General features: G+C 38.5%; 1 protein-coding gene across 3 annotated transcripts in view; it reads right to left on the bottom strand.

Annotated features, from left to right (window-relative positions):
• Positions 1 to 27,978, bottom strand: part of SRGAP1 (SLIT-ROBO Rho GTPase activating protein 1) — a 152,826-nt gene that overhangs the window by 24,860 nt on the left and 99,988 nt on the right. For 2 of the 3 annotated variants that reach the window (XM_062584075.1, XM_062584085.1), the window contains exons 7-15: positions 20,974 to 21,195; positions 20,026 to 20,127; positions 16,963 to 17,160; positions 16,759 to 16,843; positions 11,947 to 11,974; positions 8,726 to 8,759; positions 5,516 to 5,576; positions 5,290 to 5,367; positions 3,621 to 3,755 (exon numbers count right to left, since the gene is read on the bottom strand). In XM_062584075.1, coding sequence (XP_062440059.1) covers positions 3,621 to 3,755; positions 5,290 to 5,367; positions 5,516 to 5,576; positions 8,726 to 8,759; positions 11,947 to 11,974; positions 16,759 to 16,843; positions 16,963 to 17,160; positions 20,026 to 20,127; positions 20,974 to 21,195 — 943 coding nt within the window. Of the gene's footprint in view, positions 1 to 3,620; positions 3,756 to 5,289; positions 5,368 to 5,515; positions 5,577 to 8,725; positions 8,760 to 9,270; positions 9,374 to 11,946; positions 11,975 to 16,758; positions 16,844 to 16,962; positions 17,161 to 20,025; positions 20,128 to 20,973; positions 21,196 to 27,978 lie in introns of all 3 variants that reach the window. The other variant, XM_062584096.1, reaches the window with a different exon arrangement.

The raw sequence follows: 27,978 nt of genomic DNA, 5'->3' as shown, positions 1-27,978 counted from the left end.
TTGCGTGCCTTTTCTGGAGCAGTCACAATTTGACCACAATTTTATCTAAAACAGTTCATAAACCCAAACAGAATAACAGTGTTCTCATGAGCCTAATTAATACAAATTGCCTTAAAAGTCACAGTCATTTTGCACTGTTTCCAATGTATTTGCAAAAGGGAAAGCATTAAATCACAATGCTCTATTTCATTTGAAAATATATGCATAAATGCAAAGGAATTCCTCAGTGGCTGCACTGAGGAAAGGTTCATTTTACAGCAGTAGCCTCAATTATGCTTGACATCCATAGCTAAGCACTTCTGTTTCAAGTTTTTTTTTCAATAGCAACATTACATTCACATATAAAATCTGTGACATTCTGCCCTTTTATAGCTTTTCAGGACCATTAACTTTAGGAATTTGTTTTCTCTGCTCCCCTCTTTTATAACAATTTCTGCCAACATTAACAAAAATGCACTGGCAAATTTTGAAAAACAAGTTGAAAAGGTTTATTCCTTTCCTTACTGTTTTATCAAAAAACTAATGTAACAAGAATTGGAGTATTCCCACCCTCTTAATTAAAAGCACTAAGGCTTTCTTGACTTTGCATACTCAATTATGATACAAGGAATTTACAGTGACTTCCGTTCTCATAGAGGAAACGGAGTCTGTCCCTGCTACCATTAACATGAAGGAATATGTGAAGGAATTATTTGGTGTTCTAGGGTCACATGAGCACAGAAAAAGAGACTAATGCAGCTATGACAGGCTCAAAGACAAAAGTCTTGCCTAGATTGTCTTCCTCTTTGCAAGATGTACAAAGTGTTAAGGTCAAAAGATAGCAAGGGACACTTGTCTTTGAGACAGGCAGATTTTAATGGTACCCAACACACAAATTCTTTTAAAATTGAACTGTGACAAACAGTGTATTCTGAAATGCTTGCTATTTATTTATTTATTTTTTTAAAAAAAGCCTCTTATTCCCTGGAAGTGGTGGATAGCTTGGCAAAGCACACAGAGTACATACATAGCTGTAAGAAGACTCCACCTCAGGCTTCTCCCAGATAATCAGAGGATGCAGACACACAGCTCACCATTTCCAGGTGTGATTCTGGGGCTGGCTGTGGATAAGGGTGCAAGGGCTATTCCTTTCTCTTGTTGCACCACATTCAAAACTCCTACTGCGACAAGAGAAAATGAAACCACCCCAAGGTGCTCAAAAAGAAAACCCTTTACGCCCTGCTAAAATCCAAACTTTTCCCTTCACTGAAGGAAGTTATTGACATGACTTTTCAGAATGTCCCTAAGATAGGGTTGTAGAAAACAAACCGAACAACAGCCTCAAAGAAAGAGCTGTTAAAAACAGGAGCAGATGGCAACAACCTCTTTCCCAATAACTGTCCCATTCAAAACACTGTAGCTGGGAAAAGCAGTGACTTCAAGATTATTGCTTGTGACTGGTTTCAGTTCTACTGGATGATGATGTTATAAAAAAAAAGAAGTTGTCAATTCCTCTTTGCAAAAAACTAATCTACAGTCTTCCTTGAGCATGCAATACTTTGACCTCTTCTAAGGAAACCATAACCCAGTGCTAGAGATCTGGTATTCATTGCCATTTTTCTTAAAAGTTCTTAGTAATGCAAGAACATCTTATGATAACTGAACTGAGCCCCTCTGAGAGGCTGGCTTATCCCCCTCTCTCCATGCCCAAATGTCCACTGAACCTCTACCTCCTCTCCAAATAGCCCAGCTTATTTTCAGAAGATTCAGTGGTGAATGGAAATACTTTGAAACCATGCAAGTTCCTCTTGTTGGAACAAATTTAAAAGGTTGTTTTGGGCAATTATGTTTCCATTTCCTAAGCTGTCCTGTGTACAATCTCTGTAGGCTGAGTACTCACTCTTGGTATTTCACAATTCTATTTAGAGCCATTCAACACAAGTGGAAGACCAGCAAGTAGAGGGCAATACTACCTCCACATATGAAACTACCACTCCTGTTTTTCTTAATGCTTAGTCAAAATAATAAGCCCATAAAGAGATCTAATAGGCAGAATCTGACAGCAGAAATTTTGAAAAAGAAACCTGGTGCACAAATTTAACGACGAAAGTGATTAATCATTTAAACAGCTTAGCCAAGGATGTGGTAGATCATCTGTCAACTGAAACCATTAAATCAATAAATTCTTCTAGTAGACATGCTTTAATTCATCCACGAGATAACTTCTGGAAAGCAGTGCAGGAATTATTAGGTAAAGTTCCATCGTCCCTGTCATGCAGAAGATCAAACTCAGCCAAAATGATCCCTCTTTAGATTTCAGTTTTTCTGACTCTCAGACATCTGCTGAGCTGTGGCACAGCAGGTAGCTAAAGGTGAACCCTGGCAAGACCAGTATTATGCTTCCTAAAGAAATGGTGTTCTCCTTCAGCATTGTCCTCTGCGTGGGATCAGACTATTAATTTGCAGTTTTGAGGATCACTGGGTCTGTAAATAGTGACAGCTGCAGAAAACGACCCAGCTCTGTCCTGACAAAAACCAAAACGTTGCACACAGACCTGAGCACAGTGATGCACACGTTCGTAACATCCTCCGGGCTGAATTACTGCAGTCCTTTCTATCTGGGAAGGAATCTGCACAAGCTGGTTTCCACTCGGCACAAAGCAGCACTGCCTGTCTGCTGGTCTGCTCAGGACCTCTGCTGCTCTGACTGCTGGGCTTAGGCCCCTTTGCCAAAATAACATCATCTGGAGAGAGCCCACTTTAATTAATATCCCCAGAGAACTGGCCTCTGTACCTGAGAAACAGCCTCTTTCTCCATTTGGCTGAAGTAGGCGATTTACAAAGAAAGGGTTCAAAGGAGGAAATTCTTCGACAAAGCCAGGAGCTCTGCCTACTTCTAATGGACCCACGTGGAACACTGAACCTATTGATTGCTGGCTTGGCCTCACCCCTCTGCAGGCATCTGCAGGCATCTGGGCCCTGGAAGGGGTTTTGTGCATTCCAGGGCAATTCAGTCACCTGCTGAGAACTTTCTGAAGTCCTACAACCTCCTCATGCCCAGCTGCAAGCACCAGCAGGGCACAGACCAACACACTGCTCCTCATGAGCATCCTGCTCCAGCGCAGGAACATGCCCAGGTCAGAACGTGGGGCGGGCTCTTGCACCCCTCATTGCCTGTGCCCAATGGTCTTCCCACCAGCTGGATTTGGGGTTTTAAGCTGCAGTCCAGAACCACACAATGTCAAACAGTTAGTTACTGATTCACCAGCACTGACTCCAAGCTGCAGGGCATGAAAACCTTTGTGAAAAGTAACACGTTCTGTTTGCATGGTCATGACTTCACCCCCTTCTGTCTGCCCCAGTGGGCCGAAGAAAATAACAATGCGTATAAATTTAACTATCTCTTGTGTTCCAAAAGATTTTCTTCCTGCTGTATTAAACAAAGAGTTGTACTGTACATTAATCCTACTGGAAAAAGAGAATGACCACAGCTGCAAGTATGACTAATAGCCGACCCAGACTGTTCCAGATGGCAAACAAATTGTCTCAGAAAAATCTGTGAAGTTAGCTCTTTTTCCAGGCGGCTACTGTATATACGAAAATACAATTCTAAGGAGAAAGAAATAGGAATTTCTACTTACTGATACAAGAAATAAGATCATTAAATCTTTCCTTAGGAAAGACAGGATTTTCCAGCCCTCGGAAATAGAGCTTCAGTACTCCAGCAACTGAGTTAATGTCATGGTTACTTTGGTCATCTGCCAAAGGATTTTCACCTAAAAAAGTAAATAAAGTAAATAAAACACACATGCAGGAGAATTCTTGCTTGCAACATTTTTATAAGTGAATGACATTTTGGGGCTTTTTGGCTTGTACTGTGTGGGATGTGCAATGCAAGCATTCAAGTAAGATAATAAACATTGATTTAGAAATCTCAGGCTGTGATTAAACTGAAACAGCAGCCTGAATAAAGCTTTCTTTAAATTATATAACTTAATGATCTTTTAGGTCCTGAAGTGCCAATAGAATATTTCTGGACATGTTATGATTTGCAGTTAGTAAAATAAAAAAGCAAATTTATATATTAAATAATTGAATAGGACTTCTCAGACTATTCTTCGGGATCTTACATAAAGTAAATGGAATAAAATAACTCTTCAAACTCCAAATTTGTTTACATTCTGAAAAACAGTAACATTAAAAAAATACGTGCAACAGTTTTGTGGTACAGTGTATGGAAAGTGAAACCTTAAAGCTCATGACTGAACTGTGTGTATTTTAAAGACTTAATCTTTATTTTGAAATGCTTTGAAATGTACATAACTTCCAGAATCCCGCTATCTAGGAGAAGGAGTTAACAATAAAGTAGATTTAAAAGCTGTAGAATAAGAGAATGAGGCTTCATCTAGCACGTAAAAAGAGCTGCTTCACATATCCTGTCAAATACTAAATCAGCTTTAACAAGATATATAACTAATACCAGGGAGAAAAATATTGTGCATAATTTTTCATGGTATCAGTCACAAGATTTAATGCTCCAAGGGTTTTCCCATTAGCAGATGATGTGTAAAAAGATCTGGAAATTAAAAGACAGGTTCTAAAATCCAAGAAAGAGAATACAAGACTAAAAAAAAATTTTGTAGTTGGTATTGTTTTAACACAATTAGAGGATTGCTGGATCCTGGCTGCTCTAGCAGAGTAATCCTAGGCTTGGTGTTGCCAGCCATTCATGTTTAAAAGGCTATTTTCACTTCCTCGTATCCTTCCCATGATTCCTCCTCTGGGGCTGAAGTTTCCTTCAGGAATGAAAAGAGTGGTTGAACATGGAAACGGCTCTTTCACAGCCTGCAGGCGCAGTGATCGTGATGTCGCGTTGGCAGAGGGACTCGAAAGTCGAGCACTTATATTCCAAAAGATCAAATACCAGCAGTCTCAAATTCCATTAAGTAGTCTCTTGAATATAATTAAAAATATATTTCCTTTCAGAAGATCTTCAAAGTAAAATATAGACAAAACTATTCCTTGCAGTTTACCATTAACAAAATAAGTTTGTAGTTAATTCAAGAGTCATATGTCTTGTCTGCGCAAAGAGTAAAACATAACCTCAAGCTCCTGAGACGTTACTGGGGAAAAACATTTACATGTTATCATTATACTTTATCATTAAGCATATGATGGTGCAAAGTTTTAGGTGCAGTACACAAAGTGCATGGCAAATTGCTTTAAAAAGCCAAGAAAGTAATTAGACTTTAATAGATTTTTTTCAAGTGTCAGATATTAAGGTGCTTGAATATATGAAAATGCAATTACCTCTCTCAAATGAATTTTTAATATCATTGACTTCCACCTGGGAACCAGACACTCGAAAAATTCCTTGATGCTGAAGACCTGGAGTGAAGATGGGGGAGAGTGGTGAGAAATGAACCTATTTTTAAGAGATTATATTTTGAAAACAAAGCTGTAGTAGTAAATGCAAAAGATATACACAAAATTGCCATGGCATTTAAGAAATGACATAACATGTTTCAGAGCTCACCATATAAATTGATAAATCTGATACAGCTTTCCACGATGAGAGGAATGACTTGTCCTGAATCCTGGAAAAACAAAACCAGAAAGAGTGTACTGCAAACTTGAAAGACAAAACCTCCTTACCCAAGACTGAATATGAAAATTAGTTTTCTTGATAAATCCAGATGGACATACAGTGCTGACAAAGAAAACACTCAAAAAAAATAATTTCTAACAGAATTCTCTTCCCATTGCGGGGTGAGGGGGCAGGGAGGAAGAGGAGAAGAGAAAGGATTAATGAAAAATCACTGAATCAGGAAATTTGTAGCCTTCATTCTCTGCCTCTACCATTGTATCTGCCTAACACTGTATGTGACATCTAAGCTCATGCATTCAGTTTAGACTTTAGAAGCAAAATGAGTTAAAGCAGTGAATTTGCCCTTTTTGAAGTTTATTGTTAATGATAACGATTCATCATGAAAATGCTCTTTCTGCATTCATCTAACTTACCTTTCTTCTCCTGGTAGAAAAAATCTTACATGCAAAAGCCCTAACTCTTGGAGATGGTGTTTCTTTTATTTTTTATTTTTTGGTAAAAAGTGTCGACAAAAAAACATCTGACAATGCCTTTTCTAGACCTGTGGGACTATCAAGAGCTCTTGGAGAGGAGCCACCAAATGACACTGCATGGAGTAGCAAGCGTCTCCTGCCTGACCAGAGAGCTCCTTTGTGCTCTGCTGACTTGTGTGTCCTAAAACACAGCAGGTCATGGCTCGGCATGTTATATCAGGCCGTGCTACCTAGCTGGTAATACTGGTGGTGAACTGCAGCTGCTTGGAGGCAAGGATGCGCCTGCTCGGCTGCTTCTGCTGTTAGGCAGCATGGTCACTGCGAGGGCGGTGGGAAGGGAGCTTCCCCCTTCCACGGCACCTGGCACAGCTCCTGATCTCCACCGTGACACAGTGCGGCTTTACAGAGACCTCTCCAGCTAAATAAAGTTGTTCTATTAAAGGAAAAGAAATGCTTGTGGTGATAGGGGGATGAGTTGACTATACACTGCTTTTCAGTGAATGATTTGCCCTTTTTTTTAAAACCATTGATTTTCCAAAAGACCTGTCACAGTCCTTTGGATGCATATTTGGCACTTTAAAAAATGGATGTTTTACCCAATCCACATTAATGACTCTCAGTCATCAAATATCTATTAAAGACACAAATCATATGATTAAAAATTATTTAGAAAAGTTAGTGCTTATGCTGGAAAAATTACTTTTTCATAAATAATAGGTACCTTCAAAATTCTTGCCTTGGAAGCTATAATTTTTCTTTCAAAAACGAATTTCAAACATGTAAGCACTCGGAGAACTGACTAATTCATTTGAAAGCTTAATATAAAACCAATCTGTATTATAAAACTATGAATTTTAAAAGCACCTTGTAACTCAAAATATGCATTTTCCTTTTTAAACTAGTCCTTCATTTTCACGCTGAATTACACTAATAGGAGGATTATGAATCCAAGTAGAGGAGAAGTCAACTATTTTTTTTTAATATACGTGAAAAAATAATACACACTAATGTAAGGAAACAGTGTAATTCCTGAGACAACCTGATTTTCTGTGTACTCTGATGTTGCTTTGGTGGGGCTTATAACAGACTATATCAGTAACTAGGTTATTTAAAGTGTGGCTTGCTTGTTTGTCTTTTAAATTAAAACCTAGAAAAAAATGAGTATCAAGAATCAACAACGTCTGGACCAAAAATTTCAGTTTGGATTGCATTTCAACTGAGTAACAGTTGAATTAAAAAAAACCTATGGAATAGGTCAGTTGTTAAACCAGGAATATTGTCATCTTCACATACACTGAACACTTTGGACGTCCACAAAAAAAAAAAGCAAAATATTAGGACACATGCACAACATGCACCCACATCTCCTGTTAGTACATTGATTCATGCAGAGAGTGTAAAGCCTCTGAAAAGATAGTTTGCAGTAAGAAATTACCAAAAAAGAAAACTACTTTCATAATTGTTTTCAGAGTATCTGTTCAAAACTATGCACTACTTTATAGTTAAGTAATTCCCTTAAGCAATCTAAGCCACCAGCTTTGGGGTTTGGATCTAATGACAGGAACCTAATTTGAAGTACAAATGTTGGTGTTGGTGAGATGCCAAGAACACGGATCCTGCCACCACTGTGAATTTAACCTGACGTGTGTAATCAGTGAAAGATCATACATTTTGATGCAAAAATATAATGCAAAGCAATTTGGTGCAGTACTGGATTTCACTAGCTGTCATCCATTTGGACCTGTCAAAATGACTCATCCCTATGAGGAATGACACGGTCTTTGGCCAGGGATGCTTCCCAGTGTTTCCTCATACTAGCTGATCTGTCATTAGGCTACCAACTCTCTTCTTCTTCTTCTCCTTCTCCTTCTTCTTCCTCTTTTTTTTTTTTTTTTCTCAAGACTAACTAGGTAGAACCCTCTCCATTTACAAGCAAGAAAGCTCACACCCCTATTGCCATAGGGCACTCTTATCAGTGAGAGGGAAAATGATGGGGTAGCATTTCTCCCCATTTCATTTGTGTTTTTCTAATCAAAGGCTTCTTGTTGTGGGATTTTCTGTTTCTTTGCTTACTTGCATCTTTGAGCAGGAAATTGCTTATGATATTCATCACTTACACCATGATTTGCTGAATGTCTTTGCACCTCACAGCAGCACCTGCATAATAATGGTTGTTTTCCATATAGTTTTTCTTAGGCTGGCTTTAAGCTCCAGTCAAAGCTAAACTGGTACGGTGCCACTGAAGACAGAAATTGGCTCTGCAAAATACTTGCTGCTAGCAATGTCGCAGAGCAAGAAAACATACCATATAACATACCAACCCAGTTCACCAAGCTAACAGTTAAGATTTCTGTCACTTCATATGTAAATGTATTGTTACATATTTTTTTGAAGATTTTTTTCTCCTTTAACACAGGACTCTGATTACAGGAACACTAATTCACTGTGGTGAGCAAGTGCTTGTTAAAGAATAAGGAAATATCAGTCATTTAAGACTTCAATCACTCCATAGTCATGCTCTGGTTCAGTTTTGCCTCCTGTATGCATACACTCATTTCTTAATGCAAACTTCGCCTTTCAGCTTAATGAAAGAACTAATTTTGAGTCAGGCGTGAACGCAACCCGACAGCGAGGCAGAGATGGTTCTCTTTTCACCAAACTATACCTGATGTCTTGTGTGAGAGTTCCTTCGGCCCCGGCTAGAAGCATTATTAGAAATAAAAGTATGAGAAAGAAGAAGATAGCAAATACAGAAAAGATATAAGATCTAGAATAGTGGTGATCACAATTTCACACAATATAATAAATTCCTAAAGTCACAGGAAATCAAGAGCTGGATATCAAACCCAGGGTAATATGGCTTCTTCAGAGACTTTGAATGCCGAATAGAACTAAAATGGCAAGCAGGAAATTGAGCTAAGCTGTGGGATACACTGCTATTTCCTATCTTCTAAATGATGCTAAAGTCCCTAAATAAAACCAGGCTGCCAATATTATCCTTACTTGATTAACAAAATTGTAGCAAGTCTTATGTGAGAAACGAATCCTCGGCTTTCCCTCTGACTTCAGGAAGTATTATATTGATCAACTGGGAAAGAAAAGAGCCCCAGGACAGACTTAAACATAATGATCTGCCTCAGCTCACATGAGGCCTTGACCATTATAGCAAGAAGTGTTGAGATCAGCCACTCCGGTGGCTGGTGCCAGTACCTTAATGAACGTTTCCAAATCACCATTAAACAACTTAGCACTATACTGTGATCGGGGTCTGGGCTTCCTGTGTTTCTGGGGCTTAGGGGGAAGATTTGGAGGCCTAAGGGAAGGGAATATCATTACTGAGCAAGGTAGAATTAAGTCACACAACAAAATGAGACATCTGTAAGCTCATGGCAAAACAACACAACATTGCAAAGGGAGATAAACACAGCACTTAACAAGCAAAGATAGTCCACCAAATTCAAGTGTAATGTAATGATTAGGGAACTCCCCCATTAAAAATTACATTAGTTATGGATAAATGTTGACATTCTTGATGAACCCCTGGTACATCATATATGTTTTTTTCCAAACACGGCACAACTGGAAACGCCTTTTGTTGTTGTTGTCATGCATGAAATGTGCAGCACCCCTGAAGTTCCTGCTGCCAGCCGCGGCAGAGCACAGGGCATTCTGAGCATCTCTTTTACCAAGCAGGAAACTTGCTTCATGCTGGAGAAGCTTCAAATGCAAAGTAAAGCTGCTCAGCACACTCCTCAGATGATTTCAAAACAAACTGTCTGCATTTTCAGCTAGAGCCAGTAAGGTTAAATAGCTTTAGCCTTCCACATCCAACCATCAACACCTTTACACAAGAAAATAAACACTTTGCAAATTAGCTAAATAAATTAAAATAAGATTGTCAACTTAAAATAAACAAACAAAAGCAGCATAACCCCCAAAAAAGAAAAAAAAAAACCACACAAAATTTTGGTCTGCAAAATCTTTACCTAGTATGTTATATGTTACACATGTGATGACTATGACTGAAAGAGATTACAGAAAATAAGTATTCTTCTATAGGTCACAATTTTGTGAATAGTGTGGCAGTTGGCATGCCAACAGTTTCCCTAATTCCCCTGCATAAACACTCCAATATTTAAATTGCTCTTTCAGAAATCAGCAGAAAATTCAATGTTTTCAGAGGACAGGGCAAGGAACAATACCTTTAAAAATTAATAGTGGTAGGACCTACTATTTCTAACATATCTTTAAAGAAATCCTCTTTCCTTCTGTATTTTAACTTTGGCTTTGAAGAACATTTCCGTTTGCATGTCTCTCAAACTGGAAACTCAGCTGAACCTTGGGGCAATAGGTAGATCCCAGCAGGAGTGGGGGAACTGGTGCCAAGAAAGAGATGGGCAGGCCCTGCTCCTCTAGAGCTTCTTCCCAGAGCCTAAGTGACCAGAAATGATGGCTTCAAGCTGTTCCCTCTCTTCACTACTGTAAAACATTGCCTGAGTACACTATCTTCTTTCAGCTGCTTGCAGAACATGGAATTTAGGATGCTGTGAACCTGATCAGTCACCTGCTTTGGTATTAAGAAAAAACTTCTTTTCATTAGCATAGGCTTGGTGACCTCCATAGATTCCTGGTTGCATCCAGGGGCAGAGTTAAGGACACAGGCACATCTCTTATAACTAATGTCAGCAATACGGAAGAATGTTATGATTTGTCATCACTTTTCAGCTGGAGTTGTGTAAGGGAAGAAGGTGAAGAAGTCCAGTGGACAGAGCTAAAATGCACCACGGACCTAAGGGAGGAAGGAAGCTCTGAAGTCATTGTAGAGATGTCCCCAGGGATATGGGGGCCAGGCAGAAGAGACAACATGAAACCAAGTGATCTAGCAAATGCAGAGCAGAGCTGGATCCAAACTTCTTAGCTGTGAAGGAAACAGCATTATTTTTTAACTCAAAGTTGATTGGGGGCAATGCCAGTTCTGTCAGGAAAGCCAAAAGAAGAAAGGGTAGGAATTGAACTGGGATGGGTTGAATGGAAAGGGAAGAGTGAGCCCAGGACAGCGGGGGCTGGATGCTCCTGCTGTCCATAGGATTGGAGGGGTAGTGCCTGTAGTTGCGATAGCTGCAAGTGGCAGCTGCAAATCCTAACCGTGGCCGTTGCCCCCCATACTCTGATACTGCTGAGGGCAGTGAGCTTGTTTACATTTATGTGTGGAGGCAGTCTTGCAGGAATGGCCTAAAAAGTATGTACTGCACAAAGCAGAGGGATATAACGCTCTCTCCCTGCTATTCTGTGAATATAGAGATCTATTTAAATGCCAAATATGTGGACATTCATTGAGGCAGGTACTGCCATTTAGGGTTCATTTATTGAAGATGCAACCTATCCCATAAATTCATCTCCATATTAGGTTTTTAGGGTTAATTTATTGAAGATGCAACCTGTCCCCTGAATTCATCTCCATATTAGGTTCTACTGAAATGCATGTCCTGATCAAATGCATTAATAGCCATGACAGCCAAGAGACTGCTGAAAAAGATTTCCTTTCTAGTACCAAAAAGCTCCCTCCAACTTTCAAATATGACGTGTCCTCCAATTCACAGGTTGTTTCAAGGATCTCCCTGCGTGTGCCAGCCTGACACCAGCCCAAGCAACTCACAGGAAGGAGGCAAATGAACAAGCTACTCATTTATCTATCAGTATGCAGAAAGAGAGAACAGTGAATACATACAATGTCTATACAAAATATATATAATAACATTAATAATAATAGTGATGTTTTATATTTAATTATTTATATACCCATAAGAACTTGTTCTAAAATTTTTAATTCCTCAAATTTTATTACATTTGTAGCTCACTAAAGCAAGTCAAATAAAAACGCCTTACCTTGTTGTCATGTATTCAGCTCTGTGACCTAGAAAGATTTCAATGAACAGGAAAATCAGGTGTAAAATTTGGAACGAGATATATTTTTTAGTATCTAAATCATGCTTGACAGTTTACATTTAACCTCAGCTTTCAGGTTACCAGCAAAGATATAAAATTATACAACAAACAGGGCAGTGCAGTTATCTACCATCTCCATGGTTACATTTAAAATAAATACAAACAGAACCTGTGCATGAAGCACCTCCTCAGAAGCCTTCCCATAGATTAAAGAACCACTTGATACTGTGAACAATTTGAAGTACAGCTCCAAACAATCTCCCTGGTTTATGCTCATGTATTTTAATGACTAAGTCAGTATGGAAATAGAGCTGTGTCAAGACAAGATTGCATCTCCCCTTGTGTCTAAACCTGTTCAGTTCTCGAAACAGAGAGCTCAGGACACCAATGGCTTGCTAGTGAAAGATTCCTTTCTCTCTTTTGTCTGTATATCACATAAAAAAAAAAATCAATGTTATCACTTGGAAGCTATGCAACACAGACATAAGAAGAGTGACAACTGCAGAGCTGTAGAGAAGCAAATACTGTATCCAAAAAGGTTTGTGGATAACCTTTGCAGACCCATAAGTCAGGCATGAGCACTGTGTAAACTCATAATAATGAAAAGTAAAATGATGAAACAGTACGAAGGTCGTAATATGATAAGTTCCATCCAGTCTAGTTTCCCCAAAGGGAAATCATGCTCTATTAATCTATTAGAATTCTTTGAACTTGTCAGTAAAACAGTGGATAAAGGAGAATCAGTTGGATTAATTTATTTAGATTTGAAAAGACTCCTGACAAATTTCTTCACAAGAGGCTACTAAAAAACTAAACGGCCATGGATTGAGTGGCAAAGTATTATCATTGATCAAAAACTAGTGAAGAAAGGAAAACTGAGTGGAACTCATCAGTCAGTTTTCATCATGACAAAGAGATAACAGTCATTCACTCAAATCTCCCCATTACAACCTGCTATACGCTGCACTTATTAACGTCTTAGAGCGATCATAGCAGCAAGGGAGGCAGAAAACTGTGCAGAAGACAAAAATATATTTATATCAAGTCCTGACAAAACTGTGAGCATTACACAGGAGTTTAATCAAGTTAGGGAACAAGACATAAAATGGCAAATGAAATTCAGTATTGACAAGCTCAAATAATAAATATTGGGGAAGAATTAAACATGCAGCTAGTAGAACTTCAGATAACAATATTGACTCAGAAAGTCACTCTGAGCATCATTTGGGCTAGGTCTGAGTAGACCATTGCTCTATTTGAAAGTGATGCCAAAAAGGCTTATCACACACCAGACTGCAAAAAGAATGAAAATCAAAGTGGTATGCAAAACATAACATTGTAATGTGGCAATAGCCAGTTGCACCTGAAATACTGCACCATACTGAATACCCTAACCTGAAAATATATCTTGCAGTGCCAGAAGGGTGCAGATCTGCAAGTGGTGACACAAGGAACAAACTCTGGGAAAAATTTCTGGCATCAAAAGACATGTAAAGACTGCAGACATTTATTTTAGAGAGGTGAAAAAGAGGAGACAAAAGAAGAATATGTAAAATAATCATGACACGGACAGGAAAAGTCAGCAACTTCCTTCTTCCTACTCACAAAACCAAGGGAAATTCACTGAGATTAGGAATCTCAATAATGAATGCTAGTAAAACATAGAAAAGATAAGAATTCTAAGTTTGGGAAAATTAGCAATTTATTTTACAACTTCCTCTTAGCTTTCTTGCATTTCCCCTTGCCTCGTTCAACAGATGAGCTTTGAGTTTGAATTAATATAGCAATCAGTGTGTTTCCTATGTTTAGCACCACTATCATTTGAGTATTTCTCATCCAGTTTTCCCAGTCTGCAGATGCAGACTAAGCATAGAGCATTTAATCTATCTGCTCTGTCCATAAACAGAAACAGATTGCAGTAGGTAGGTGATCAACTGGAACAGGATCCAAAAGTGGCCCATGTTTTGGACATCAAACTGGAATCTGGATTTATTCCACCTACATCCTTACACTGCACTTATTTGAGATCTACCACTCAAATTGTACCCATGGAATTTTTTGAGGGAGGATAATCCTGACCGCAAAGTTTCCAGCATATCTCAGTATTGCATTTCACAAATTTCTCCTGTTCATTGGCCCCTGATTGCTAATGCTGTCTTCTGGAAGATGACTCTGTTCACATTTCCTCACCCCTTCCCTGGTGCTTCTGAGAATCTAAATCTGACCACATTTTTTCAACAATCCATAGGCAACTTTTGAGCCGGGAGGTTGGCTCAACCCATCCTGCTCATTTCACTACAATCACTAACTACAGCACAACTCATTTTCTGCTGTTAGTCATCCTGCCAGACATGAGCACAGTGAGGGCCTCGCTCACATTTAAGTCGTGAAGAACGACTGTCTAACCCTTGACCTTGCACCCTGCAGCGTGAGCTTACATCATCCTGTCAAGGATCTGCATAGCTAGAAGAGAGAGATGATGAGATAAAAGCAAGAGAGGGTGCCAAAGAAAAACTCACAGTTCAGACAACCCCTTCCTTCCCTTTCTCTTCTCTCCACTCTCCCCCGCGTTATTTAATACAACACCCTGCGTTATTTGATGTGTTGCTGTCTTACTGACACAAAAGGTTCCAGAAAAGGCAGCTTAAGTGGAGCAGAGGCTAAGATCATTTCCTATAAATTCATTTCTATACCAGCTACAGCAATAATGTTCTTAATTCCACTGTAATTGTACTCTTTCAGCCATCTTCACTCTAGGCATGCACAGAATCCAGACCTTCCTTCCTAGGCATGCACACTGTAACGCAAGACACGCTTTCTCAATAAAACGCGTTATTTGAACTTTTTAACCTGTAAGAATGATGGCTTTTGCTTCAAATCTCTACTCTGAAAGTGCATGTATACATTTGGGGTACTATTTCTATGTGCCACTGTGATGACACAACAACTATGTGCAAAAACACAGGGAAAAATAGATTAACTGCTTAGGGGTTAAACCTGGTGGGCTGAAGTGAACTGTTCAAACAGAAAGGTTCAAGCACGCCCAAGCATGGCAGAATAACCCAGAGTCTGATGGCAATTTATCATTTTGGTCACCCTGCTGTTTTTCTTCAGTTTTCCTTTGATACAGTTCTTCCTTTGTTTTTTCCAACACGCATTAGGCAAACGATTCTGTTGCCTTTTTTTTTCCTTTTTCCCTTCAGTTAACAAAAATGTATTTTACTGGGCTTCCAGATAACAAATATTTACTTTATTTTTCCAAATACATTTTCTGTAAATATTTGGAGAAAAAAAATCCTGAGTTTTGACTAACGTAAGCTGCATGTTTTTTGCAGGAATAAACTGCTCAACACACATTTAAAACAAAATCCTAATATATGAGAACTTTCACCAAAAAGGAAATAATACAGTTAGTTATTTAAAAGTAGTTAGCATCTTCTGGGGTCCATTCCTTCAAGAAAACACTATTTATTTCTAATCCTCAACTTCAGTCACTCTGGACTAGGGCTTTGGGTCATAGCCACAGAAATGCTAATGGCTCTTCAGGCATCTCCACAACTGGATTTGTGGAACTGTGCTTTTGTATTAAAAGTAAGAAGAGATTTGATTAACAACAGATTTTTGGCACTAAAAGGAAAATAAATCGGCATGTCCTATTGCTCTTCAGAGAAAAAGTTGGCTTTCTTGAGTCTGAACTTCAAATTATAGTCTTTAACCTTCAGGAGAGGATTTTTACTCTGCTGTGCAATTCACTTCCTCTCAAGTCTGTAACACACTGTGTGGCTAGTCCTCAAGGCAAGAAGTATGATTCTACTTCCCCCATGGGTACATGAGGAAGTGCCTGTCGGGAAGGCTGGTAAGAGACAGGCTGGAACTGTACACAGGGGCTGATTCATAACTGTCTTCATTCAGCTTTAGTTTCTTTGATCATGGACATCTGCTGAGTTAGTTTATATTTTATTTAAAACACATTATTAAAAATTGTGGAGAGCATCCAGGACAATGGATAAGGTTATCATAATTTATATATATATATATATATAAAAAACCCAGCTACTTTCATATGAAATAGTGGTAATTAACAGGTATACAATTATTCATTAAGTTTTTATTTATTATAGTTCACAGTGAGCAAATACTTTCCAGCATCCCACCACTAACTACATCAATGAGTGTCTCCCTGCTGACATTAGTGAGGTTAGGATTTCACCTTATTACCTTTCATAAATGCTCTCCTGCAGAGTTAGGCTGCAAGAAGGTCATTCAAATCCGCATGTCAGAAAAGTTGCACTAGCAGAACCGTTATAAGAGATTGGTCCTGGGTAATTTTCAATGTTAAAAAAAAAATCATTTCCCTCCACTTCTTAAAAAAAAGCCCCAAAGACAACAGAAATTGTTGTTGTTGGGAAGAACAATGCATTTGGCATAGCTCTTAAATCAACCTACACAGACTGTGTCAGCTCTCATTTCAGAACTGAGATTTTTCATTCAACAGCTCCATTTCCAAATAAAGTCACTTGTCTAAACGTTTGCACAGTGGAAATGAACATCTGTAGAGGAAATAAAACCAACTTATAGCATGTAGTCTTACCACTGCACCAAAACTATGACTGGTAAAAAAAATCAGGCCTGTGCTTTTATTGGACAATTAAGCTTTAAGTTTTGAAATTTTCTCCTGCACATCTTTGAAATACTTAATTGTGGTCACTGTATGACCTCAAACCACTTTTCAGTTTATTGTGGGATACTTACCTTCTCCGAGCGTCCTCTGCAGCAAGTCATGCTTTGCTTGAAGCTTTGTGATGAGATTACTGCCTTCCAGATATTCTCTGAATTTCTGTAGAGATGAAGACCCATCTATTACTATGTATGTGACCTAAATTCTAGGAACTTCTGCATAACATTCACTTCAGGTATTCAGTCTGTGTCACATGAATGAGGAAGCAACCAACATACCATGAAATAGAATTGTTCAGTTTCCTGCTGGTTAGCTCTTCTTTTTGCAATGCTGGGCTTACTCAGGTACGTCTCCGAGACTGTTGACTTCACCGACTCGGTCGAGCGACTGTGCTGGAAACATTCTGACACATCGTAGTCTTCAATGGTGACCATGTCTTGTATTGTTTGCAAGGTAGCCTCTGTTGTTTTTTTAACCTGTTAAAAGGCACAGTTTACCAAATGAGAAGATAAATAAATACTCAAATAGTTTTGAACAGAAGCTCACTACTCAGATGAACCCTCTGGCACACTCTCCTAAAACTAACTGTGATGTGCTAATGTGAAAAATGAGGTGCACTAGAACTAGAGACCTACATGTCTTTACATGCATGTGTGTGTGTGTGTGTGTGTGTGTGTGTGTGTGTATACACATATATATGTATATATTTTTATAACTGAAGAATGACATCAGTAGACATTATTTTTAGTTCTCTGCTTTACTGAGGTACAGCTCACAAATACAGGTGTACTCTTGTGCTGTCTGTATAGTAGTCCCCAGCATTTGTTTCTTGAAATTAGAATCATAGAGAAATGTGACATGATTTGTTTATGGTCCCTGACTTGGGTCAACAGGCAACAGTGACACACTTCTCTGAACAGTCAAATCTCACGATGAAAGTGGCTGAACAGAAGTACAGCTGAAGATGTGGCTGATAGAGCAGCATGTTCTTCTACAGGTGCTGCGGAGGGCTGGGGTGCAGTGCACAGTGGTGTTCAGATAGCAGAAGTGCAGCTGGAGGAAAGGGTGGAAAAAGAGCAATTTATACCCCATCCTATGAGTTATGGAGCGTGGTCACTCATGGTAGAAATCAAGGCATGGAGGCAATGGAAGAGGAAACGCAGCCTCTCCAGAGTGCAGTGAAAGTAACTGGCAAGATCCACAAGGATGTGATTTACCTCCAAGCTTTGGTGCAAGAGTGTCTAGTAAAGAGACTCAGAGAATCATACACACTTCTACACCTATGCCTTCAGCATAGGAAAGCACCCTTCTCTTGCCTGCCAGCATTTTTCTCCCATGTCCTTGCACTTATCTGGCAAAAACTCTTTCTTTTTTTTTTCTTTTTTTTTTTTCTTTTTTACCTTCCATCTCCTTGAGATATTTTCCGAATTTAGGTAGTTTTTAAAAGACTCATGTGTTCTGTACATGTATAGTGTATATGACTCACAGACATTAGCATTTTGAGCTGGGCATTTATGATATAAAACAGAATGAGAAAAATTAAAATCTAAAAACCTAATCAAAGTACACAAAAAATTTAAATAACCCCCGTACTTTAATATAGGAACAGATTCTCATTTAAATGGAAGGATTCTTGTATTGCCTTAAATTGGATAAAAGTGCAACTCATACTCACTATACAGCCTGTCTTTGCTGCCAGAGTAGAGGATAGGGAACAGCACTGCTTTTCTGGGTTTTTTTTAAGAAAAAAAGCACTTTATTTTACTAGGTGAGCTATTCCCATGACAGGCATTCACTACTACTGTTTATAAATAGCTCTAGCTGAGAGTATAACAGATTTTGACTCAGCTACCACAAAAGACGATACAAATTCCTTTGCCCTTCAGAAGCAGCAATTTGGGGATGGAGTAGAGGGTAGGCACAGAAGACAATAACTCTGTGTTCAGTGGCTTTTTGCCACAAAACTTTAAAATATATGCTCTGACAAGTATTCACTGTAACTTCTGCCAAATACAGAATTCTGTATGGTGACCATATGGACAGGTAAATGATGGAGTTTTCAAATGTCTATATGAAGATGAGAATCTACTTTTGCTTAAAAGGAGACTAAGGAAATTCAGTGCTTTGGATAAGCAAAGTACTTGTGTACACAGCCGTATCTGTGGACAGTCAGTTATGTCTGAATTTTTGTTAGAGTTTTATGTACATCATGCAAGAACCAACTGAACAACAAGTAAGACTTCCAGAAACTTAGACCTTGGTGACATTTCATGTCACTTGCCAAATGCTGCTTCTTTTAGCATCTCAGGAACTGCCTCCACATTCAACACATTTGATCATTTTGTAGCAGGCAGGAGGAGCTGTAGTTTTATCCTGCTACATGTACATGTATCTTCTAAGAAAGAGCTGAACAGAAGAAAAGGTAGTTGCAGAATCTGTGGCTTTCCCTACTTATTAGGTCCACAAAGGTGGCTGCAACATCAGGTTCTACATAGCCAGTGACCTTCATGGTTGAGTTCTAAACGAGCATAAATAGGTTTCAACAAATATAGTTTGCTGACGGGCATATGAACGTAAGAAAAAAATCATCCTGTTTTGACTCTTTTCTGTTCAATGGTTTCCTAAAACTGGATCGAGTGGCTGTCAGGAAAATACAGTAATTTCAACAATCTCAAAGAGAACTAACACCTGATTGTATGCAACCAAACATTATTTGTTTTTAAAAGGAATGCACTGTCTAGAACACAAGAGTTCCAAATCTAACTTATTATATGATACATGTGGGTTAAATGAATACAAGAGTTAGCTAAAAAACATGCAGCATTTTTCTCTGAGCTGAAAGATATTTACAAAACCATTTATTTTCACAGAATTGAATTGATAAAGAAAAGTTTGAACAAACAGAATAAAATAATTTTGCAGACAGCAGAATAAAAGCAGGAAAATGTATGTACGTTTTAATCAGTTCAAACTGAATTATCTCAAGCCTTTCCTGAAAGAACAAAGGCTATGTGAAACCAACATATGTCGGCACTTTGTTCTGGTCTGTTACTATACATGACTTGGGCAAACATAGCCACACTTACTGCATGCCAAATCCTGCACTAATTTACATCCCCTGAAATGTCTCCAACTAGCAGGAAAGGCAGTGTTATACAAAGAGCTTTTTCTTTATGCTTCCAACTTAGCGTATTTGCCAGTATTTGATTTTTAAAATTAAAATAGCTCATATATACTGAAGCCATTTTTACTGTTCTTTATATGCTTCTGACAAGGCAGAAAACACTGCATCACCCTGAAAATGGTGTCCAGTGCGTAGGTGAAGTAGACACAGATCTTACCTCCTCATTTTCGATTTTAAGCGTGGCCAACCGTGACTGCAGCTGCTGATACCTAAGCATAAGCTCTGCTTGCACAGGTTGCTGAGCAGTGACCTGACAAACCTAACAAAGAATTAAAAAGAGCTGTAAGATGCAAAGAAAAAAAAATCACAGTCTTGAGAGTTGCTCTTCCTAAAACTAGGTGAATTCCTACCAAAGGTATTAAAACATAACAAAGCAATGAAATCTGCCTATTTAAAGTATTTATGTATTACCTTACAAGGTAGAGAACTACATACCACATCCTATGACTATAGAGCACAGCCTTGTTGTATGGCTGCTTTGTGTTGCTTCTCTAATACACAGAAATGAAAACTGTGGAGCTACCATTGATAGATATACACAGGTGATTCAGTATTCTGCTTTGCTACTGTCCTTTGGCATAGCAAAACAGGGCACAGCTGGGGAACACTGTGCTCTTGACATCTCCAGACAGTAACATGGGGGAGCAAGAAGGGGAGAGGGTGGCATTTCAGTGAGCACAATTTGGAGCAGCTCTGTAGCTGCTCTTGAATCACTCCCACAAGTTCTGATGTGGTGAAGCAGGTAGTGAAGATAAAAAGTATCACGAAGATACTTATATTGGCCCTAGGCTGAGTGCAGGTTGGCCAGAAAATCTACAGCAATGTCCCTATGGGGCAATTCAGAATAGAGTAAAATGTAACTGCTTTTACTTGAGCACTCTCAAGCAACTCAGAACACAGTGCTGCTGCCAGTTTTGCAAAAACTTGTTGCTGGTCCACTTGTTTTTGGGTAGCAATAAGAGCTTTTACCAAACTCTTTGTAAAAGGGGATAAGATCTATATCCTGCTGAAAATAAATCAAAAATCAGGCCAAGGAAAGCTTCTTTGTATATACAAACAGAAACAGTCACCACAGGGTTTCCTGTATTTGTCACTAACTACAGACCTCATCGCCCATATGAGACTGGAACTCAAATTTCATTGGTGGACAAAAGGCAGTGGGATACATTTCCATGAATCTCTGCTTGTCACTTCGTGGCTCCAAGCTGTCAACCGCATTTTCAATGATGTCTAGGCCCTCATGCCTGGAGGTTTCAAGGTTATACTCTGCAGAAAGATATGTTCTTAGGGCTCTGTTCAGACTCGCATGGTATCCAAGATCACAACACTAATAAAACAACAAAAGAAGAAGAAAACAAATTAAAAATCAGGAACTCCATACAAATACACCAAACCACAAGTTATTATTATAATTTTCTGTCCACAATTTTTTATCTTCAAAATATTTTACAAAATACTATCTAATAAAAATACAATATTGTAATCAAGATGTTAAGTATTTAGTGTCCTCTTTCTATTAACAGAAAACGGGAAGCTAAGAGCCTGGCACAGGATTGAAAGACAGATCAGGTGTACAAGTACAGAAATACGTGTGCATTTGTTCGTCAGATACAGATATGCAGTTACTACATTTGCACAAGAAGGTCTCGGGCTTCACAGAGAAGTGAGTTTTTCAGTATTAGTGTCTTAGGCAAGCCTCAGATAATGTATTTAAACCCACTCCGACAGACCGCTACTATCTAAGTCAATGGTAGCACCAAACTGAAAATGAAGGTGTTCCTGTCTGGGCCTAAACAAAAACAAAAAAAAGACCACAACTGTCTCTCATATTAGTGACCCATATAAAATGCTTTTTGATTTAATGAGAATAGTTTAACATCCTTCTTCTGATAGTACAACATATTTACTGTAAACCCCTTATTCCCCATGCTCTTTCAGAGCCAGCAATGCACATCATGTTACTAAATGCAGAAAGCCATAATTTATATATTTTTTTCTAGGCGTGAGAGTAACACTGGAATACATGTAAAATCTAATTGAAATCTAATTGGTAAAATGTAAAGTTGAGCTTGTTCTTGAATTTTAAACATCCTTGGTTTTCATTACTCATAATTTGTTAATATTTTAGAGGAATAGCTGAATGCATTTTCAAAATGTCACAGTAGCAGTGTATCCAGTGATTGTTTTCTTAATTTCTCCCCATATTATGCAGCAAACAGTATCCTCAAGCTCTGCTCAATGAGCTTCCAGATAATGGCAGGAGGATTGCAAACCTCTCTCTCACCCCAACACTGGCATACTGGTTGCACACAAAACAATTTCTTTCTAAACAGTGCTTTTAGGCTTGACTCATGCCAGGGTCACAACGACCAAACACCTATGGAGACAAGAGTTTGCAGTGGACCAATATATCCAAAATATCCCGCCTTGCAGGCTGCCTGCAGGAAATCACTGCTGGCTTGGGAGAGATTTGCCCCATCAGAGCAGCACGATGCCTGGCCAGGGCAGACAGGGAACGCACTGCTCCAGGGCAGCCCTCTGCCCCCTCCATCCTTCCTAGGTGCCCACCTGCAGTTTAAAATCACTCTTCCTACAGAACACATAACCAACATGCTGCAGGAGGGCAAAGAAGCAATTTGAATTCAGCCCGCTGTATACTAGGTTTAGGTGCACACCTTGCTCACACCTATTACAATCCCTAATGATGCATGTGATCACATTTCTTTTCCTTTCCTCTTACTTATTAAAAAAAAAAAAAGAGAGAGAGAGAGAGAGAAGCAGAGAGAAGGAGAGTTTTCCACCATTTACCAAATCTAAACATGCCTGTGTAAGAGAAAAAAACCATACACACCTTGCTTTACATTTAATACACTAACCACTAATGATCAAACCACCCTTGGGAATCTGACAAGAGGGCTGTTTTATTCACAATATTGACAACAAAACTATTTTGATCAGCAGCAGCTTTCGGCCTTGGAAAGTACTGCAGGTCATTATTGCTGATGGGAATGGCCACGCAATTCTTGAACCATTTAAAGTCTACCAGAGAAGAAAAGGGGGAAAAAATGTCATGTTCTATCAAACACGCACAGCTAAATCTCTCTTTTTTGCATTTATACAATGGAAATTTGTGTTACATTTACCAAAACAGTCACTCAACCTTTATACTTAAGTGCATCCATATTTCAAAGATCTCCAGACTAAAAAATAATTGTTTGCACATGTTTCTAAAAGGAAAAATCTCTTGGTGTTTTACTCTTGTTCTATGTCAAATCAGATCTCACATTTAATTCACTCTCTTGGATGAAAAAGACAGACTAAAAGTGATGATAAGAAAGTGGATCAGGATAGCTGTTTTATTTCACGTGTATTAGCTTCAGAAAGACCCCACAGAAGATTAAACTGAAAGGAAATAAGAAATAGAGGGCAATGTTTGGTTTGGAATGGCCAGCTATTCGTGTGTTAAAAACTACCGGCACCTAAATCCTCGATTTTGGATCAGAGAACTAACAGAAGCCCATCGATTTCAATTATAGATGCATGGGCTCTGATGCAGCTTTTTTGCAAGCTGGAATATAATGTTGCCGCCTTTATGCTGTGACACTATCAGGAATTTCATTGTTTAACCCTTAATCTACAGAGTGGCTATCACCTGCTCATGAACAGTGCCATGGTCATCATTTGTAGGTGATAACAGCTATGCAGGGTAACAAACACTGCTTCTCAGCCAAGCATAAGGATTCTTCAAGCAAAGCAGAATATCTTGCCAGACTAAGGCATTTCTTAGCAGTCCTAATGCTGGCAAAGGAAACAGGAACTAAATCCAGAACCCTCAACAAATGTCTTGTCCACAATGACTCCTTGAATGGAATTTAAAATGCCTGCATTTGGATTTTTGCTTCAAAAATATAGGTAAAAATAAAATCTGTATGAGTAATGTTGTATTTTAAAAGCAAAAGATAAAAACTCCTAACAACATCATAACTCTTGCTTCTGCAAGAACACAGTTCTCTTTCTCCAAAATTTGCAGACATAAATATTCTCTACCTGGTAATTGCTCTACCATGAGCAATTACATGGTAATTACAATACCAGCTCATGGCTACTCAGTGAGGAGAAGGACCCTGCTTTAATATGCAATGGATGGGAAGGAGAGGGATAGAGAATGGAGACAGCACTTAGGGCATTTGTCCATTTTATGACCAAAAACATAACGTATGGCCACTAAACTGCTGTCCCGACAACATGCCATCTGGCTAGGTGTGGAACACAGGAAAAAAATCTCCAGCATCTCAAGTTTACAAAAAAGTACACATGCATGCACACAGACACAATACATGCACGCCTGCACACAAGATTTTCAGAGAGACTTTGTAGATCTAGAAGATTTGTAAAGTGCAAATGAGAAATCACATTCAGCCAAAATAAATAAAGAATCTTTGAGGTTCACTTATCAGTACATTTTGGCTACAGCTTGGATGCCTAATGAGATCTGCTGTCAGTCTATGAGCTGGGGAGATGAGATATCAGGTAGTGCAAAAGGACATGCAAGATGAAAAATAAGAGAATGAAGTCACAGCCTATGAGTTTTATTCATTTCAAGCTCTATAAAGACTTTTGGTTGGGAAAAGTAGAGGGAGATGAGTGATGCATTTGAGATATCCGTGAAAAATTAATTTTGTAATTTGCATTTTATTCATATTTGGAATTAAATCTGAGGCAGTCTCAAGAGCATTTACTGTCTTTATTGCACCCCAGAGTACATTTAGGGTTGAACAAAAACTGCAGTGCTTAGCACAGAGCTGCAACGAAACAACCAAGCTGCTCTTTACTTTATTTCATGAATAATAACAACATCCTAATGTCAATGGAAAGAGAAATTCATAAAAAAGCACTAACCTCTAATAAGTCACTATCTAATCATCTCTGTTACATAGACATCAACTCTTAAATCAAAAGGACTTGGCTGTACATACCATATTTATGAGAACTTATGTAATAAAGATTGTGAGCTGCATATACTCCAGCTTAGTTTTAAATTTAGTTCTATGAATGATTAGTAAAGCCTTACAGAATGAATTAAGTTCTTAACAGCTAGATGTTCTCTAACTTCTTACCATACAAACCATTACTATAGACTGCAATTAGAGGGTCAGAAATTCCACTCTAAGAATGACCAACACATAAATACTGTATTTATTCCAGTAGCAGAACGACAGTCAAATTTGTTTTGATCACAAATTCTCAGCATTTACCTTCAGGTCATGAGTACATGGTGAGTCTGAAAAACGGTCCCTACCTTCATCTTATGCCCAGATAAATCTAGTAATCTCAGTTACATGGAAACCTTCAAGTAACTGCATTGTCACATGTGCCACATAGTTGGATGTTGTTAACAACAGACAGATTAGCAGGGATGTGTAATTTATCACTCCTCAGAAATCCACAATTTTCAAACAAATTTCTATATACTATATGAAGCTTATTTAATTTAGCTAAAAAGCATTCTTTGCTACTTTTCACTTGATATAAATAAAGAAGAATTCTGCCCTTCACTTGAACTAGATCCTACCGTATATTCAACAGAGAACAAATATCCCATTCAACAGAACATTCAAATACCTCTGCTACAATATGCAGGGGACAGAAACAGACTGTACATATCTAGTTTATCCCGCTACTTTTTGGCAAAGGTTGGTCCAAACCCTCAGCTCACTAAACACATTAAAGCATCCAGCTAAAACTCCAGTAATATTTTTCATCTTGCTTTTATCACAAGGGCTTAAGATTATGAACAACACATCATTATTTTAAGTCAAAAGTACTGAGCTCTGTTAATGAAATGAAGGAAGTTCAGCTTAGAAACTGAAATTCAGGATTTTCCACAGTAGCCTGAAAAATCCAGTTGCAGTGGAATCCAAATGAAAAAAAACTATAAACATCCATTTGTTAATAAAAAATCCCATGACCCTCTCCAATATTGTTAGAAACACAGTCAAGTACATTGTACAGTTTACTGCGCTCCTCCATATATTTTTTGTATTTTCACTAGACATTTATCAATAACAGAGGAAATGGTTCAGTTACATGTATCAGCAATCACCAGCACGAGGGGATCTAAATCTTTTCCATGTTAACTGGAATTCAAATACAGAGAAGTAACGCCCTTCTGCACAAGCAAAGAGAGAGAGATCAGGAAAGAAGAGAAAGGAAGGCAGCCAGGGACAAAGCAGAGAAGGTAAAGAATGAAATCATTACCACTACTGAAAACTCAAGATCACACCATTCTCTTCATAGATTTACAGAATGAGATGTCTGGCTTGTTGCAACATATGGTCAGTGGGAAGCTTGTCTCACATTCCAATGATATAACCCTCAAATCTTGCCAAGACTCTAGCATTTACAAAAACTGTTTCCTTTGTCAAGTAGTAAACACTCTGTCTAGATACGACTGCTTTCACAGAATATTCTGATTAAATACAACTGCCTGAAAGACACTTCATTTAAACAATCCCACAATTGGATTTGGCTCTGAAGCAATTCTGGTTACACATGTTTACAGCCAACTCGTACAAAAATGTGATGCAAGGGGTTTCTAGATCGTCCATTTAAATTCTTCAGAGAAGAGTCATTTCTAAAGCCATTTTGCCAAAAGAATTTGTTATTGCCTACATTAATCCACTGCTTGGAAAAACATTCAAGGAAGTTATCTTTTTTTCTGCATTACTAAATTGTGTAGAATGTATATTTCCATTAAAAACTAGCAGCTAGAAAGTTCTAGTCTTCATGGCTGTGCAAATATTTTTTCAAGCACTAACTCCACTAGGTGTTGTCTTTCTATATACGTGACAGAGAGCTTCACTTCGGCTTCTCCTCACAGTTCTTTGTGAGGCTCCAGGTCCTTGGCTCCTCCTGCCAGCTCTCCCTGTTATAGCAAGCTCTGTGGACATCCCCAGCCTGAGCCACTTTTGACCAAGGAGAAACACAAACTGGAGATATTCACTGGGAAATGTGAGAACCGAAACAGGAGACAGGAGAGGAGACACAATGAACATCTTTCCAGTGTGATCTCTGAAAGGGTGGTGATGCTGGGAACAGAGGGAAAGAACTTCCTTCCTTCCAGCCACTAGGAAGAACTAATGAAGTTTATATTTATCAGACATGCCCTATCTAAAAGCTACAAAACCATCAGCCTTTAAGCAATATCTCAGAAAATTATCTGATAAGTTGGGACAGCTTCTCACCTGGGTGTTACCTAGCAGCTATGGCCACTTGTCCTTAGATTTCTGCCCTAATAATATATCTATCAAGAGTCTGGTAAATGTTGCCTGGGCAGGACAAATGGGTGGAGCAGGATGTGCAAATATATGAATGTAGATAAGACAGGGGTTGTATACAGTAGAACAAACCAGAGAAAATCAGAAGAGACAAAGCAATTGAGTGATACAGAGAAGGAAAAAGATATGCTGAGATAGGGACAGCAAAAAATACAAAAAAATGTATCACTGTCCTATACGAGAGGGAAACAAGAAAGAAATGGATCAAAACTTTTTGGAGGGAAAAAAAGTTGTAAAAGAAAAAGGAAGAATCACAACAAAAGCAGGCAAGATTTTGCAGATTACAGGAAAAAATGACAAAGAAAAACAATTCTCAATATTTCAGTAAAATACAATAAAACAGACTTATGCAGCTGTTCTAGTCCACCCCCCTCAAGGAGGAATTTTTCTTTTTCAAGGTTTGCTTCTCCAGCCAATAGAAAAGAGAAACTTCTTGTCAAATGCTGCACTCATTTATGCTACACAACAAACTAGAGCTTAGTTACCTTGTCTTTGTGATGAACATCCCACCAATGCAAAAGAAATGATTCTGTGTGAATGTTTACTATTGTAAATAACAAATGCCACTGTTGCAGTAGAAAGCACATGCAAATAGCAGCGTTTCATACAGGCCACAGGAGTGTACTCGCTGACCTATTTAACATTACATCTCTGGTGAATGAATATTATTGAACCTGTATTTATTATCTCCATATTTTGTGTATTAAATGTGGTCAGCTTAAAAAGAGAGCATGGGACATGCCAGGCTATGGAAGGTTCTCTCCATGTCATGT

This window comes from Rhea pennata, chromosome 1 (assembly GCF_028389875.1).
Source record: "Rhea pennata isolate bPtePen1 chromosome 1, bPtePen1.pri, whole genome shotgun sequence".
NCBI classification, from domain to species: Eukaryota; Metazoa; Chordata; class Aves; order Rheiformes; family Rheidae; genus Rhea; species Rhea pennata.
Note: the sequence above shows the minus strand (reverse complement) of the source record. Positions and strands in the feature narration are given on the sequence as shown.